A 17,747-nucleotide genomic window follows, 5' to 3' on the forward strand; every position below is an offset into this window, starting at 1 on the left:
TTGTCTCCATTAAGAGCACCAAGTATCATTTCTATCTGCTGCTTTGTTACTCTACTATCAGCATGAATCACTTCTGACAAGTTTTCCTGACACCAAGAGAAAAAAGGTGACAGGGGAGGGAGCTCCAGCTGACGACCTCAGATTTGTTCCTGTGAGCTGCATGGTGGGATTTGTGTCTTTTCCCTCCAATCAGCTCTCAGAGCTCTTCTCACTGAACTCTGCAGAGAGTAATTTCAGCTCTCCCCCCCCTTTTTCTGACAGTCTGACATGCTTTATGAATTCTGCACTTTGAACATATGTAGAGAAGGGAAGACTGTAGATAAACAGGTACAACTTATGTAGGAGGCTTTGTTTCATATCCATTCTCTCTCTCTCTCGCTCTCGCTCTCTCTCTCTCTCTCTCTCTCTCTCTCTCTCTCCCCTCCCCCCCCCCCCCCACTTTAAAGGATCACATCTCATAGGGTGGCTATAAAAGTCCTAATTCTGCCCACACTGTGGAAGACAGATAACTGACATGTGGATCTGGCTTTTTAAAGCCGACCTGCTGGTTGTTTCTGCCCCCTCCTTCCCAGCCAACCTTCTACGTAGGCAAAACAGGATACTCATGCAGTCTTCCGTGATACCAACCTCCCATATCCCAAGAAGCGGCAGGAAGATTCCCCACACCTCAGGAAGAGGCATCTGTGTCATCAGGGAGCTGTTTCTACAGTAGGTACTAGGAAGAGAAAGCCCTCTCCCAATGATGTAAAGGGCAAAGATGGAGGCAGGGGACCTGGTGTCCAGCAATTGAGAGTGGCATATTAGAACAGAACTCTGATGTATTTTCTAGGTGTTGCCAAGTATGTTTTTTTCCAGCTGTATGCACAATAACAGGTAAGAGGTAAAAATGCTAATGGTTGTTGAAGATCTGCTTTAGGTTACCATATATAGGGCAATAACAAGCTGCATAAATATATCTGTAAGATTAAGCCAATCCTTTAAAGTGATTGTAAAGGCATTTATTTTATTTTTTTTAATAAAAACATTACACTTACCTGCTCTGTGTAATGGTTTTGCACAGAGCAGCCCCAATCCTCTTCTTTTCGGGTCCCCCGCCGGCACTCCTGGTCCCTCCCTCCTGCTGAGTGCCCCCATAGCAAGAACCTTGCTATGGGGCACCCAAGAAGGCTCACTGCTGAGTTGCTGCTTTTTGTGTCCATTCACACACACATGTGACTCAACTCCGCCCCCACTGTCTCTCTCTTCATTGGTTCACTGGCTCCAATTGAAAATTGCTCCTGCTGCTGTCTCAGCCAATGAGGAAGAAGTGACCCAAGTGAGCCTCTGCCCTTGTGCACATCGCTAGATCAAGATGGTAGTATTAAGGTTTTTTACTTTTATGCATACAATGTGAAGAAAATAATGGTAGGCCCCAGAGCAATCTAGTACAGGTAGATGTCTCCATGCCCATCTCTGGCTTCTCTTAGCTATTTAGTTTAACTTCAGTGCAGGAAAGCTTACATTTATTTTACAACCTGTTTTGGAAAACATGATTATGTGTAGTTATTTTTCATCCTGTACAATTTTTTGCTTTTTAATGATTGTCTACTGTTCCTGTCTCTGTAGGGGCCCAGAGGACACATGTTTTGAGTGTGGGGTATTCCCAGCAATCCTCAGCTTCCCTTTAGATTATCCCCTAAGTCCTCCAAAAATGAGGTTTACCTGTGAAATGTTTCATCCAAACAGTAAGTAATAAAATCAACAAATGCTTTTCTTCATCTAATGTATTATATAAATCTTTTTTAGGGTATGTGCTGTTTATGAACAGACATTCTTGGGATTTTGGGATCATTTCAAAGATTAGTTTGATATTTAAAGTGGAACTTTACCCATAACAACTTGATAAAAATAATGTTGTTTAGCAAGGAACATACATTCCACGTTCATAATTATGCTACCAAAATCAGTGTGTGCTGTACACTGCCTCCAGCTTTTTTACTGTTTCTTATTGCTGGAGGCTGGCATTTTGCTGAAGCCCCTGAGCAGCAGTAAATCCTTAGGCTGTCAGAAGATTGGCCTCTATAAATTCGGCATTGCCTAAAAATAGAGAACAACAGTATGTGCAAAGCAGGGTGAGACATTACGGATTTTAAACAACATAGAAATGTATTTTTAATGTTTTACATACCCGCAAAAGGGGCAACGTGATGAGATCTAGCAGGACTTAATTTTCTGACTAAAGTTACACTTTAACCACTTGCCGACCGCCGCACGACGATATACGTCGACAGAATGGCACGGGCAGGCATATGGGCGTATATATACGTCCCTGCCTTCCCGTGGGTGGGGGGCCCGATCGGGGCCCCCCCCCGGTGCCTGCGGCGGTCGGTATTCGTTCGGGAGCGATCCGGGATGAGGGGGCAGCCATTCATTCATGGTCACCCCCTCGCGATCGCTCCCGACGAATGGAAATGCTCCGTGACATCACTTCCTCTCCTGTAATGTAAACACAGGAGAGGAAGTGATGTAATCTCTCCTCCGTGTCGGTATTTTTAGTTCCGGCACCGAGGAGAGAGGATCGGTGAGTTGCACCAACACGACACTACACAGTAGAACATGCCAGGCACACTCACACCCCCCCTTCACCCCCCGATCACCCCCCCAATTACCCCTGCCCCCCCAGTCACAGTGACACCAATTGCATTTTTTTTTTTTTTTGCATTGGTGTCATTTGTGACTGTAATAACTGTTAGGGCAGTTAGGGTTAGCCCCCTTTAGTTCTAATGTACCCCCCTAACCCCCCCAATAAAGGTTTAACCCCGTGATCACCCCCCGTCGCCAGTGTCACTAAGGCTGGGTTCACATTGCAGCGGTTTATGAGAACGGATGTGATTCGCACCGCACTGCAGTGCAAATCACATCCGATCTCTGTGCGATTCGAGTTCAGCCATACAGATAGTATGGCTGAATTCGCGCCGCACCCGCCGCAAACTCGCACGGGACCCTTTTTTTGGTCCGCAGCAGAATCGGATCGCATGGGTGTTCACACCATGCGATCCGAGTTTGCAGATCGCACTGTGATATGCGAACTGATCTGGGGGTGTCATTAACATTTCACTGACACTCCCAGCAGTTCGCATAGGGCAGTGTGAACTGCCGCCGGGAGGCATGCGATGCGGGAACCCGCCGCGGATTCGTGGCGTTCCTGCATCGCTCCAGTGTGAATCCAGCCTAATAAGCGATCGTTTTTCTGATCGCTGTATTAGTGTCACAGGTGACGCTAGTTAGGCAGGTAGGTATTTAGGTTCGCCGCAGCTTTTTATAGCGCCAGGGACCCCCATATACTACCGCATAAAGCCCCCTGATTGCCCCCTAGTTAACCCTTTCACCAGTGATCACCATATAACTGTTACAGGTGACGCTGGTTGGTTAGTTATTTTTTTATAGTTTCAGGGCACCCGCCATTTATTACCTAGTCTCACTAGTGTACCCCTAAATTTAGGGGTGTCTACTTTCCAAAATGGGGTCATTGGGGGGGGGGGGGTTTGTGCCATCTTGGCATTTTATGGCCTTCAAAACTGTAACGCCCTTAGAAAGCCTGAAGGCGGTGCTTGGTTTTCGGGGCCCCGTACGCGGCTAGGCTCCCAAAAAGTCCCACATATGTGGTATCCCCGTACTCAGGAGAAGCAGCAGAATTTATTTTGGGGTGTCATTTCACATATGCCCATGGCATGCGTGAGCAATATATCATTTAGTGACAACTTTGTGAAAAAATAAAAAGTTTGTAATTTTCCCGCAACTTGTGGCAAAATATAAAATATTCCATGGACTCAATATGCCTCTCAGCAAATAGCTTGGGGTGTCTACTTTCTAAAATGGGGTCATTTGTGGGGGTTTTGTGCCATCTTGGCATTTTATGGCCTTCAAAACTGTAATAGGTAGTGAGGAGTGAAGTCAAATATTTACGCCCTTAGAAAACCTGAAGGCGGTTCTTGGCTTTCGGGGCCCCGTACGCAGCTAGGCTCCCAAAAAATCCCACACATGTGGTATCCCCGTACTCAGGAGAAGCAGCAGAATTTATTTTGGGGTGTCATTTCACATATGCCCATAGCATGTGTGAGCAATATATCATTTAGTGACAACTTTGTGTAAAAAAAAAAAAAAAAAAAAAAAAAAATTTTTTTTTGTCATTATTCAATCGCTTGAGGCAAAAAAATAAAATATTCAATGGGCTCAACATGCCACTTATCAATTTCCTTAGGGGGTCTACTTTCCAAAATGGGGTCATTTGGGGGGGTTTTGTACTGCCCTGCCATTTTAGCACCTCAAGAAATGAGATAGGCAGTCATAAACTAAAAGCTGCGTAAATTCCAGAAAACGTACCTTAGTTTGTAGATGTGACAACTTTTGCGCAAACCAATAAATATACAGTTATTGACTTTTTTACCAAAGACATGTGGCTGAATACATTTTGGCCTAAATGTATGACTAAAATTGAGTTTATTGGATTTTTCTAATAACAAAAAGTAGAAAATATCATTTTTTTTCAAAATTTGCGGTCTTTTTACGTTTATATCGCAAAAAATAAAAATCGCAGAGGCAATCAAATGCCATCAAAAGAAAGCTCTATTTGTGGGAAGAAAAGGACGCAAATTTTGTTTGGGTACAACATTGCATGACCGCGCAATTACCAGTTAAAGCAGCGCAGTGCCAAATTGTAAAAAGACCTCTGGTCATTGACCAGCAAAATGGTCCGGTCTGAAAGTGGTTAAAGAATGCAATCTATGCATCACCATTTTTTATATCTCCATAAAAATATAACTTCCTATTGTTTCCTGACAATGTTTCCTTGTAGACATTAAGTTTTTTCCTAGGGCTTTCCCAGGTCTGAGGCAAAAGAAATGCAGTCCAGCTTCATACCTTCCTGCTTTATTACAGACTAGGGATGGGCGAACGGTTTGGCCTGAGCATAAGTTCGGGCCAAACGTTGGTTATTCGGAGGTTCTGCGAACACCGAGCATTATGCGGTGTTTGGGGCAAATTCGAAAGTCACCGGAACACCGTTAAAGTCTATGGGATGCTGACATGAAAAATTAAAAGTGCTAATTTTAAAGGCTTATATGCATGTTATTGTCACAAAAAGTGTTTGGGGACCTGGGTCCTGCTTCAGGGGACATGTATCAATGCAAATGTTTTTTTTTTTATTTTAAAAAGGCAGTTTTTTTGGGGGCAGTGATGTTTTTAATGCTTAAAGTGAAACAATAAAAATGAAATATTCCTTTAAATATCTATAGTATGCCTGTAAAGTGGCGCATTTTCATCCCTGTTTAGAACAGTACCACAGCAAAATGACATTTCTGAAGGAAAAATTGTCATTTAAAACTGATCGCAGCTGTAATGAATTGTCGGGTCTCGGAAACATAGATAAAACTATAAATAAACCACAATTGGAGATATAAAAACTGATGTGAACTAAAACTGAAGCTGGACGTGGCTTGGGTCGCATTATCATTACTAAAAAAAATTTAAATGAGAGAAACAGGAATATAAAATGATTTGAAATAAATCAAAACGCAATTATACAAAACATTTATATAATTAATAAATAAAATGAAATAACTAGGAATTGTAAGTAAAACAGTTGACATCCCAATCTATGTTGAGGCCATGAGGAGTGTAACTTTTGAGAATATATATCTACCTGGTCTCTATTCTAGATAATTCTCTTACCTTAAGACTACCCCTCCAGTGGGGAACAAAATGGTCTATACCCACATGGGTCCCTATTGTGTACAAGGTCAGAGTGCCATGAGACACTGTGATTCTTGTATCCTTTTTTTTTTTTAATGTTTGCAATATGCTTATTGAGCCGAACATTAAAGGCTGGGTGGTCTGGCCCACATATTGAAGCCCACAGGGGTACTGAAGAGACCTTATGCGTGGTACTGCCAGTAATAAAAGGTTTAATTGTATATATCCTAGAAAAGGCCTCAAATTTTCCACTCGCATTTTGCAAAGGAAAAACGAGGGCTGGCTACTGTGGGCTGCCTGGGAGTAGAGGGGGCGAGCACCACTGGCAGACGAGGTTGAATGGGAGCTCTTCTCCCAGTGATTGCCCAGAGGAAGAGAGAGCCGGCCCGGATCATCTGTGCCCAACAATTCAGCATACCTGTGGCCATCAATGCCGCTTCACCTGTGCCCAACAGTGCAGCCTACTTGTGTCCCACAATGCATCTTCATCTGTGCCTAAAATGCAGCCTACCTGTGTCCATCAATGCTGCTTCACCTGTGTCCATATGTTTGCAAATGTGCATATATTACAAGCATGTATATTAGGTACATAATAAAAATCGAAAAAATTCAAACATTATAGTCAATTTCATTTCACACAACTTATGATTAAAATATGCTTTAGAATACATACCGGAATCAAGCACATAATAGGTTGAAGGCATCCAATTCACAATGGAAGGAAAAAAGAGGGAAAGTGAGGGAAGAGCAGAAGCCAAAATATTAGCTTGATTGATACTTCATTGGAGCCAAACAGCCTTATGAAGGGCCTCATTCATATGTAGCAGCCTGCCAGAAAGTGAGTAGTTAAAAAATGACCTAATGAGCCTAAAGTATTTTTATTTTTGTTTTTATTATTATTATTACTATTGTTATTTGTCAATTGTTCCTTAATTTTCCATATATATATATATTCTTTATACTTCTCTCCATTCCCCCACCATCATTACATGTTGCACTCTACTTGGTGTGTGTGAGTGAGCAATGAAAGCAACAAAAATGGGAAGCGCAGAGATATGTGTCAAAGACGTCAAAGATACATATATAAATAAATATATATAGCAAAATATAATGATAAAATATGAAGCATGAAAAAAGAGGAGAAGAAATAGAAAGGGTATATACGTTGCGATATTTAGATGAACAAAAAATAAATATAAAAATAATATTAAACCTATGGTTATGTTGTATTCTCGTATGGTGTATAGTCAGCAGGAATAAAAAAAATAATAAATATATCCATGCTGAGCTTTTGTGTACCTCTTTGTACATGCCTGCATATATATATTTATACACACGAGAGACTCACACATATAGAGATAAAACTTGCTTTGAATGGTTGTAGGTAGAGTTGAGTTATGGGTTAACAAGCCCTTTTAAGTCCCTTAGAATAAACAGAGGTTATAGTATGATTTGATATAGCCTGTTTGAGTGTTCCTTATTGGAAATTATCAAGATCAAAATCAAAACAATACCCTGCAAGCTCAAAAGGGGAGAAAAATAGTTCCAGTTTATTATTGTAAAAACCAAAGTGTCATTCCCCAAATTGAAAATAATTCACCCTAAAATGGTGACCTTTGTGGTAGAGTTTGTATATCCATGGGTACCAGTCCTTATTGCCAAAGTCACCCCTATCATGGGGTGACTGAGACATTTGTTTGAATCGTTTCCCCATCCCCCTTATGTAGGCAAAAAAATGGCTGCTATGAGGTGGGGAAGGGCCTCCTTCATAGCAGCCATTTTTCTCTCCTTTCCCCTTTTGTGCTTGCAGAGTATTGTTTTTGATCTTGATCATTTCCAATAAGGAACACTCAGGCAGGCTATTTCATATCATACTTTAACCTCTGTTTAGCCTAAGGGACGCAAAAGGGTTTGTTAACCCATTACCCAGCTCACTACCTACAACCATTCAAACTAAGTTTTATCGCTATATGTGCGAGTCTTTCTCTTGTGTACATAACCATAGGTTTAGGATTATCCTTATGTTTTTATGTTTATCTAAATATTGTAACGTGTATACCCTTTGCATTTCTTCTCCCCTTTATTCATGCTTCATATTGTATTATTATATTTTGCTCTATTATATTATATGTGTATGTATGTATGTGTGTATATATATATATATATATATATATATATATATATATATATATATATATCTTTGACTATTTTGACACATATATATCTCTGTGCTTCACATTTCTGTTGCTTTCATTGCTCACTCACAACACACTAAGTAATGCAATGTGTAATAATGGAGAGAGGAATAAAGAGAGGAATAAAGAAGAGATATATATATATATATATACAAATATCAATAGTAATAATGAAAATAAAAAATATTTTAGACTCATTAAAATAATTTTTGAGCTACTCACTTTCTGGCAGGCCGCTACATATGAATGAGGCCCTTCATAAGGCTGTTTGATACTTCATTGGAGCCATCAAGCTAATCTTTTGGTTTCCCCTCCCCTTCCCATCCTCTCCCTCTTTTCTCTCCCCCCTTTTTCCCTTCCATGGTGAATTGGATGCCTCCAACCTCTTATGTGTTTGATTCCAGTACGTATTCTAAAGCATATTTTAAACATTATATGTTTTTTTACATTACATTTACTATAATGTATAATTAATTACAATGTACCTCCTAGTACCATTAGGATCTCCTGATGAAGCTACTGGCGAAACACGTAGTGATCCATTGGTGCTGGCATTTGTGACCCCATTGGCTGGCCTTCAGATAGAAGATCTCTGTTATTAATGCATATTTACTATTGTAGAGGCCATCCACACAGGTTTCCCTGTCGTACCATATTTGTAATATATGGGAGAATGTACACATTATGACATACCCATGCACATACTTTTGTAACATGTTTTATGACCATATTTAATCATATTTGATATTTTATACATACCTTTGAGCATCTGTCTTTCACCATTGGGATTATAGTGGCAGCCTTAAAAGTCCACTCTCTAAACCCCCCCCCCCCCTTTTTTTTTTAACATAGGGATAACTGCAGGCTCTATGGAAATTATAGAAGATTTCTAATGGCATTAGCTATATTGGTAGGCCAGATGCATCTGTAAAGATAATCAGATATAAACTAATTACAAACCGCACGCTAAAACCAGGTTGTAAACATATTGGATTCAATAATTTAAGTTGTACGTTTAGCTGATCACTTGCATCATAAAAAAAACCTTTTAAAAGGCTCCAGATTCATTTTAAAACATGTGAATGTGGGCCATATACACGATAAATGGCAAAGATATGGTTATAGGTGGGAGTTTTGTAGAGAAGATTTAGTATGCGTAAAACTTCTCTGATCAGCAACCAGTATCTGTGTGAGAACAGGTAAATATGTGGACTTATATGTGGTTTCTTCCTTGCAGTATATCCAGATGGGAGAGTGTGCATCTCTATTCTACATGCTCCAGGAGATGACCCAATGGGTTATGAGAGCAGCGCGGAGAGGTGGAGTCCAGTACAAAGTGTGGAAAAAATTCTGCTGTCTGTTGTCAGCATGCTTGCAGGTGGGCAATTTTCTCTTTCAGTGGTCCGACTATCAAAGTTAAGTGTATTTGATAAATAACTAGAGTTTGAAGGAGTTATTGACCTTACAAATGAGGATGTGTTAATCCATAGCCATTATAAAATTTTCTTCACATGCCAAAAGTGAACTTTCCTATTGATTAAAATTACTTTGTTACACAGAGCAGTAGCAGCACCACTAGGCAATAGTCTGTCCACACAGGAATTTTTTTTTTACAAGACGCTAACAACGTTTTTTTTTTGCATTTCAGCCCCCCACTGTTGTAGGTAACTGCATGGTTTTGTCAACTCTGCTTCACCTAATTAATTTTCCAAAAGTGCCAGCTACACTGTTGCAAAGCTGTTTTGACTCTTACAGGATTGACACGAGAATTGGCTTTTTAAATTGCATGCTGCTAGCTAATAGTGGCTAGTAAATCAGACTTTAGTCCTTTTTTTTTTTTTGATGCCCCAGGTACCTTCATAGTGCCGCAGTGGGAGTTTAGCTTCCAAATTTCCCCAAAAATTACCCAATGGTGTGCAAGACTTTTGACTTTTTCAAAGGTTTCCCCATGTGGATACTTAAAATCGAAAGGTTTCAAATCTCTTCCATTTTGTTTTTTTTTAGCAGTTTCTGCAGCATTTCAAAAAAATTTGCCTGTGCAGAAAGTCCACATATGCTTGTTTCCTATTGGGATGGCTTCCTGGCCTTGAGAGAAACAAAATTTCTATTTTGGTAGTTTTAGGTGTCACTTAGATGGCTGATCAAACCGCTGGAAAAAATAGGTAGAAAATGATCATCGCTCTTCTGAGAAGAATTTGTTTTGAACTTCTAATGGATTTAGCCTAAGACACAACCTTTTGCCAAGAGAAGAGATGTTTTTCATAAGGTCTTTTATGTTTATAGGCTGACTAGCTGGAATAGAGGCCATGTCCCCTATGGGAATTTTGACTGTAACAATTCCACTAGTAATTGAGGTTCCTTATAAATGAAAATATGAATGTGTAAAAGAAAGCTGGCATGCTTGACAGAACACTTGAAATCCCATTCCCAAAGACTTTAAATGTCACTCTTGGCAGTAGAGGCTCTACAAGGGATGATGGTTTGTCTGTTGTACATAGAGAGCAGAAGAGCTTATCTGAGCTTCTGATGATAACACTGTAGTTTTGTTTATTTCTGATATGAGGCCAAAATTTACAGAACATGACAAATCCCATGTCTTTTTCAGTAGTTCAGATAATAGGTACAGTCAATAACCCTAGCTGACCTAATACGAAAGTATGTTCCCACAGCTCTTTGTATATGTAATCATCCCTTAGTATTAGATATCACTATTAAAGGGACCCTGCACAGCCCCGAAAACATCACAAGGTCTAATGTGGAGACTTTTAATTACCAAGTTCATCTGAAAAACCTTGTTGGGCAGTTTACCAGATTTATCTTCCTGTTAGAATATGGCTACCTTCATTGTCCATGGTCCCACTGTAATCCACGCTCTCTTGCTCGCTCCTGAGATGGACTAGGGACTATGGGGTGTGTATAGAGTAGTACACATGACTGCAACAAGTGAGAGAGAAAAGAGGTGTTCAGGGACTTATGGAGGATGTTACAAATAAGCAGAAAAGCACAGTAAGAAAAGATTTTCTGAAAAGTTGATTAACCACTTCAATACCAGGCACTTAGACACCTTCCTGCCCAAGGCACTTTTCAGCTATCAGCGCTGTCGCAATTTGAATGACAATTGAGCGGTCATACTACACTGTACCCAAATTTTTTTTTATAATTTTGTTCCTACAAATAGAGCTTTCTTTTGGTGAAATTTGATCACCTCTGCGATTTTTATTTTTTCCGCAACAAATAAAAAAAGACAGATATAAAAAAAAAAAAAAAAGTTTTTCTTTGTTTCTGTTAATTTTTTTTGTAAATAAGTACGTTTTATTCAATGACGGGCACTGATATGGCTGCACTGATAAGGCGGCACTAATGGGCACCAATGCGGTGGCACTGATAGGTGGGACTGGTATGCGGCACTGATGAGTACTTATGGGTGGCACTGAGGGGTACTTATGGGTGGCACGGATGGGCACTAATAGGTGGCACGGATGGGCACTGATGGATGACACTGGTGGCATTGATGACACTGATAGGTGGCATTGCTGGGCATAAAAGATGTCACATGTTATATAATGGTGCGAGTCAGTGCCCATTTGTGGGCACTGATTGGGCATAATTTGCACATATGGATGGCCATGGAGTACATACCTGGCCATCCACATGTTGCCCCCTTCCCTGGTGGTCCTGGCGACTTCCCTGGTGGTCTAGTGTGGGCATCCGACGGGGGCTGCGCGGATAAACAATCAGCTTTTCCTGTTGACATCGTGATCAGCCGTGATTGGACACGGTTGATCACATGGTAAAGAGCCTCTGTCGGAGGCTCTTTACCAAGATCAGTTTAGCGGTGTCACCGCACCACTGATCGCTGCGATGCACGCCCCCACGGGCGCGCGGCGGCTGTTATTCTGAAGGACATCATATGACGCCCAGTCAGGATAACTGAACCTCCGTCCGACTGTCATTTTGCTATAGGCCGGGCGGGAAGTGGTTAAGGACCTATTAGATAGTGGGTTTGTATGGATTCATTTTGAAAGATAAGGACTACTTTATCATACATAATGGGACACAGAGCAGACTATAAATCATGACTACCTGGGTTATGTGCCACCTATAGGTGGATGGAAACTGGCAGACCAACAGACAAGAAGTCCTCTCCTATATAACTCCTCCTACTCATGAAGCTCCTCAGTTTAATCGCCAGTGCCTGCAACGTGATGGTCACTGAAGTAAATCACTTTATGCAAAATACCAGATTCCCAAGTAATCCCAGCAGGGATCAAGAGACTGGCCGTCTGGATCCATTCCCTAAGATGGATTGTACCCGGGCCCTGCTTCTGAGCAAATTTATGTTTTAGTGGAGTTTGGCGATAATGTAACAGGTTTGTGATGGACCCTGCGGATATGGAATCTTGTGCAGTTCTTTTTCTGACCAAGGTGTTTTCAGTAGGGTGCTGTACAGGTCCAAGGCAGTGGTCCTCAAGAGTAAGGGGGATTAAATCTCTTATGGTCTCATGGACATAGCCTGCCAGAGTGGATGAAGGTTGTTTCCTACAGTTTGTGAGTGTTCCTACAGTGGTGAGGGCCCTTTAAGCTCAGGATGCCTTGTAGGGAGGGGAGGAGGTAGTGCAGCTGGAAAGGACTCCCCAGCCTGGTCTGGAGGAGTGGCTCATGAGGGGTGGGCTGAAGCCACTTCTATACTTCTCTACATCGGGTCTGTTTGTTTTGGAGTGCAGCATTTTTAGGGTTGACAGAAAACTGGAGAAAGAGAGCATGGAGCTGCCACATCCTTAAACTGATAATAAAGCACACTAGCAATACCCCTTGGGACTTTGAGGCAGCAACCAAACATTAAGCATCTTTAAAAGGAATATCATTTTATTTATACATAGTTAAAAGTAATTAACATAGGATACCTTATGTGGTTCCAGTATGATATATTTACCATACAATATACATAAATCCTTATAAAATATTGTTGATCGTGTAAATATCCACGTGAAAGCCCTGATGCGTTTAGATCAAAAGAGTCTAGATAGTCTTCAGGGGTCTTGGCCGGATATCATAATCCACGTAGATAATGAATGAACATGACCATAAACATTAAAAGAACTACTACTGGCCAGATCAGCAGGTGAAAGGTGGAAAAAAAAAGGGTGTAAAAAATAAAACTCACCACATCTAAGGATTGGCAAGTGCAATATATTATATTTTCGGTTTATTACCACTTTAAATGCCCATACATAGGCATCACTTTCACCTTTTAACTAAACAATGATTTTGAGTAGTAACTATCAAAAACAATCTACTGCAGAGTTAAAAAGTTTCCAAAATCTTAACCACTTCAATACTGGACACTTTCACCTGTCCAGGCCAATTTTCAGATGTCAGTGCAGTCTGCAACACTGTACCCAAATTAAATTTTTATATATTTTTTTAGACAGATAGAGCTCGTTTTTGATGGTATTTAATCACCACAGGGTTTTTAAAATTTTTGCTAAATAAATTAAAAAAAGATCAAAACTTTTTCTCTTTCTTTGTTTCTGTTAAATAAATAATCTTTCTTCATAAATTTAGGCCAAAATGTATTCTCCTACATTTCTTTGGTAAAAAACAAAAACAAATCAGTGTATATTATTTAGTCTGTAGGAATGTCTACAATCTATGGAACATAGAGTATCTCACAAAAGTGAGTACACCCCTGACATTTTTGTAAATATTTTATTATATTTTTTCATGTGACAACACGAAAGAATATGCACTTTGCTACAATGTAAAGTAATGTGTACAGCTTGTATAACAGTGAAAATTTGTCCCCTCAAAATAACTCAACACACAGCCATTAATGTCTAAACCCGCTTGCAATAAAAGTGAGCACACCCCTAAGTGAAAATATCCAAATTGGGTAAATATTTTGTCAATATTTTCTGTGGCCATTATTATCCAGCACTGCCTTAACTCTCTTGGGCATGGAGTTCACCATGGCTTCACAGGTTGCAACTGAAGTCCTCTTCCACTCCTCCATGATGACATCATAGAGCTCGTGGATATTAGAGACACTTTGCTCCTCCACATTCTGTTTGAGGATGCCCCACAGATGCTCAATTGGGATTAAGTCTGGAGACATGCTTGGCCAGTCCATCACTTTTACCCTCAGCTTATTTAGCCATGCAGTGGTTGTCTTGGAGGTGTGTTTGAGGTCCTTATGTTGGAATACTGCCCTGCGGCCCAGTCTCTGAAGGGAGGGGATCGTGCTCTGCTTCAGTATGTCACAGTATATGTTGGCATTTATGGTTCCCTAAATGTGCTGTAGCTCCCCAGTGCCAGCAGCACTCATGGAATCCCAGACCATGATACTCCCACACCATACTTGACTGTAGGGAAAATACTTAGTAAGAGACATGGTGAGTTTTATTGAAGTTGTAATTTTCTTGTCCACAAGAAATTAAATAAAAAAACTCTTATTTTTTTTATTTTTTTAATACTGTTACCAGAGTAGTGTAGCGTCATCATATGACTGGCGTGGTGGTGATTTTCTTTTTCTGCATGTTTTTTTTTTTTTTACGTACTTTAAACAGAGCAGTGCAGTGTTACCATAGTGACATTGTACTACTCTGGGGAAGTGATCAGGATTTGTTTTTGTATGCTATTATTGCTTATAACAGTGATGATCACTGTTATAAGCAATCATTTTTATGAATGGTATCCAATCATTCATTGTGTACTATTGCTTAAGCTTTGATTGGCCACAGCTATCACATGGTACAGATGCATTGTGATTGACCATTCACAGAGCTAAACACAATAGTACACAATGAATGGCTATTTATTAAAGCATGATTAGTCACAGTGATTATATGGTACCAGGGCTGGCACGGTACAATGATCTGTTGAGTGACAGATTGCACCGCAGTGTGGCCCATGACTGGGAGGACATCTTATGACATCCACTCAGGATGGGTAAGCTCCCACTCAGCCATCATTTGTCTATAGGCCAGGAGGGAGGCAGTTAAAAAAAACAAAAAAAAAACATTTTTTATTGGCCTCAACCAATCCTCTAGGCACCTGGAATGTCTCCGTGCACATTTTAACTTAGTTGTCTATGTGTGTCCGCCATTACTCAAGAAACTGTTTCCAGTTGTGAGCAAAGAAAAAGTAACATTGAAAATATTTCTTAATATCTGCAAAACATTCACATATTGTATTTTTTTGTGCAGTCTGACATTTTAACTTTTATTCCAGTACACATCTGTCCGCCTTTTACACCCGAAATACTAGATAAGGAAGGTTTGATTTTTTTGTTCTGTATAATGAACTCTTATCCAAGAAGCTGTTTCCATCTAAAAGCAGACAGTATAACCCTACAGGTTATGATGAGAAAAGACTTATGGAATCAAAATGCCCTCAACTTTAATCAGCGTGTAGCAGAGTGTGCTACGGAATGTGCTGTTTGGCAGTTTGGGGTGTTAAGGAATGATTTGCATGGCTCTATCCACTGTCCTAAAATGAGGCATAATCCTTTTGAAAGATGTGTTGCAGTTGAGAGCAGATAAAGCATAATATAGAAATGATGTCTTAAAGGGGGTTGTAAATCCTCATGATTTTTTAGGATGCATTAAGGTGAAAAAACTGTCACTGACCGGCCCCCAAGCCCCCCCCCCCCCCCCGCCCCCCGATTTACTCACCTGAGTCCTGTATTCCCCTGCCAGGGACGCGCTCTTCCTCTCTGCCTGGGATTCTCGGCTCTTGATGGAATAGATTGATGGCAGCACAGCTATTGGCTCCCGCTGCAGTCAATCAAATCCAATGACGCGGGGGGCGGGGCCGAGTCCTACATTCGGTGTCTGTAGATGACGAATGCTGGACTCAGGAGCATAACCCCCCTGGGAGAGCGCTTCTCCTAGGGGGTTATACAATGCAGGGAGGAGCTACCAGCGCCACCAGGGGACCCCAGAACAGGTGGATCAGGGCCTCGTTGTGCAAAACTAACTGCGCAGTGGAGGTAAGTATAACCAAATGTTTGTAAGGCTCTGTTTTTTAATTTTTTTTTTTTTTTAAATAACAATCACTTTAAAGTCTCAAAACATTCATATATTGTACTTTTTTTGGGCAGCCTGGCATTTTGAATCCTGATCCAGTAAAGAGTAATCTTCTGTCTGCCTTATTCAACTGAAATACTAGATAATGTTTGAGTTTTATGTTGAGCAATGAATCTGTTGGTGATTCAGTTGGAATCTTTGAAGCTTTTTTTTTTTCAGTATTTTCTCTTTCAGACATTCTGATTTTCTTTTAAATGTACAAGCCTGAACTCTCTTTTACAATCTCACTTTGTCAGTTCCCCACTGTGCCTTAAGTATTCATTTTCAGTGTTGAAATAAAAATAAATTTCTCTTTTTTTCTTTTTAGAACCAAATGATGAAAGTGGTGCTAATGTAGATGCTTCAAAGATGTGGCGAGACGACCGTGAGCAGTTTAACAGGATTGCCCGGCAGACTGTTCAGAAATCTTTGGGATTGTGAAATGGATCATCAGTATTTCTTACTAACAGAGATTTCTCTGTGTATTTCTGCCACACAGACACTTTCAAGCAATCCTTGTAATGCTGGGATCATTTACTTTTCTCTTTACTTGCAAAATTTGTTCTTTTTGGATGTTTTTGCACCATTACATTTGTTTCCAATTTCAGCACACCATTATCACAACTCTCTGTTAAATGGAGGATAATGACTGAACCATCTTGTAAGTTCTGTGTATAAGACTCTCTTTTGGAATTATTGCACACACTTAATCACCTAGATCCACATAAGAACTCGGGACGCTGAGGTTTGAAAGATTCTTCCCATACAAACTCTCTTACAGTGTTTTAAAATTTCACATAAATGTCTCAAATGTTTTGGAACATGGCTTTACTTCTGACTGAAACTGGATCCAAAGTTATTTCTCGGCATGTAGTAGTCAGGTCAATAAGTATGGACACTTTCAAAAATAAAGGCTAATGGATTTGGGTTAGGATCTCATAGAAATCATTTCTCTTGAACCTTAAACCTTTTCATTGTGTGTTTAGCAGAATTGTGCAAATTGCATGATTACATATAAAGTTTATTTTTGTAAAAGGGTCCACAACCTTCTATACAGTGTTGCAGTTTATGCTGTTTTCTTCTCAGATATTTTTTCTTGTTAACAATCCATCATCGCATTAATGTTAGAAGGCCTGAGCTGCCATAAAGAAGTGCTCTGCCACATCTTTCTGAAATAAATTATTGAAATAATTATGTGTACATCTGTGTGACTGTCAGTCTGTTTGGTCTGTAATTGTGAGGGTCAGGTTGAATCTCATTAGTGCACTCAGTTTAGTGTCCTGGGCAAGGCCAACTTCACAGTTTGATCAGCAGATAGAAGCTAGGACTGTTACAACATTTCAACACTGCATGATCTTTTTCATCAGATGTGCACATAGACACCTCTGGCTCTGCTTTTAATACTAATGCACCTGCTCCCTTGAGATAGGTCAGTTGTAAAGGTCTTCTAATGCCCAATGGTACCCATAAACATCCATATTAATGTCAAATTGGCAGGGCTGGTCAGTGACCATCGGATGTCCATATCTCAATTGAGCCTTTTGTCACATATTCCTAACAAAAAGCATTTGCAGCTGTATCCCAAATTCATGTTTCTTTATCGTACATCACAGGACACAGAGCCACAGTAATTAATGTATGGGTTATATGGCACCTTCAGACGATGGACACTGGCATGCCCTAGACAGGAAGTTCAAGTCCCCATATAACCCTTCCCCTTACTGGGAGTGTTGGTCAAGAGTAAAGATGTGCTATG

The 17,747-nt window shown here is 40.3% G+C and overlaps 1 protein-coding gene across 1 annotated transcript in view; it reads left to right on the forward strand.

The window, feature by feature from the left end:
• Positions 1-17,191, forward strand: part of UBE2G2 (ubiquitin conjugating enzyme E2 G2) — a 103,761-nt gene extending 86,570 nt beyond the window's left edge. Inside the window, exons 4-6 of the mRNA XM_077448412.1 lie at positions 1,606-1,724; positions 9,163-9,303; positions 16,320-17,191. Coding sequence (XP_077304538.1) covers positions 1,606-1,724; positions 9,163-9,303; positions 16,320-16,432 — 373 coding nt within the window. The 3' untranslated portion in view covers positions 16,433-17,191. The remainder of the gene's footprint in view (positions 1-1,605; positions 1,725-9,162; positions 9,304-16,319) is intronic.
• The last annotated feature ends 556 nt before the right edge of the window (positions 17,192-17,747 follow it).

This window comes from Lithobates pipiens, unplaced genomic scaffold, assembly GCF_037356315.1.
Source record: "Lithobates pipiens isolate NorthernLeopardFrog02 unplaced genomic scaffold, aLitPip1_a1.2 Scaffold_22, whole genome shotgun sequence".
In the NCBI taxonomy this organism is placed as follows: Eukaryota; Metazoa; Chordata; class Amphibia; order Anura; family Ranidae; genus Lithobates; species Lithobates pipiens.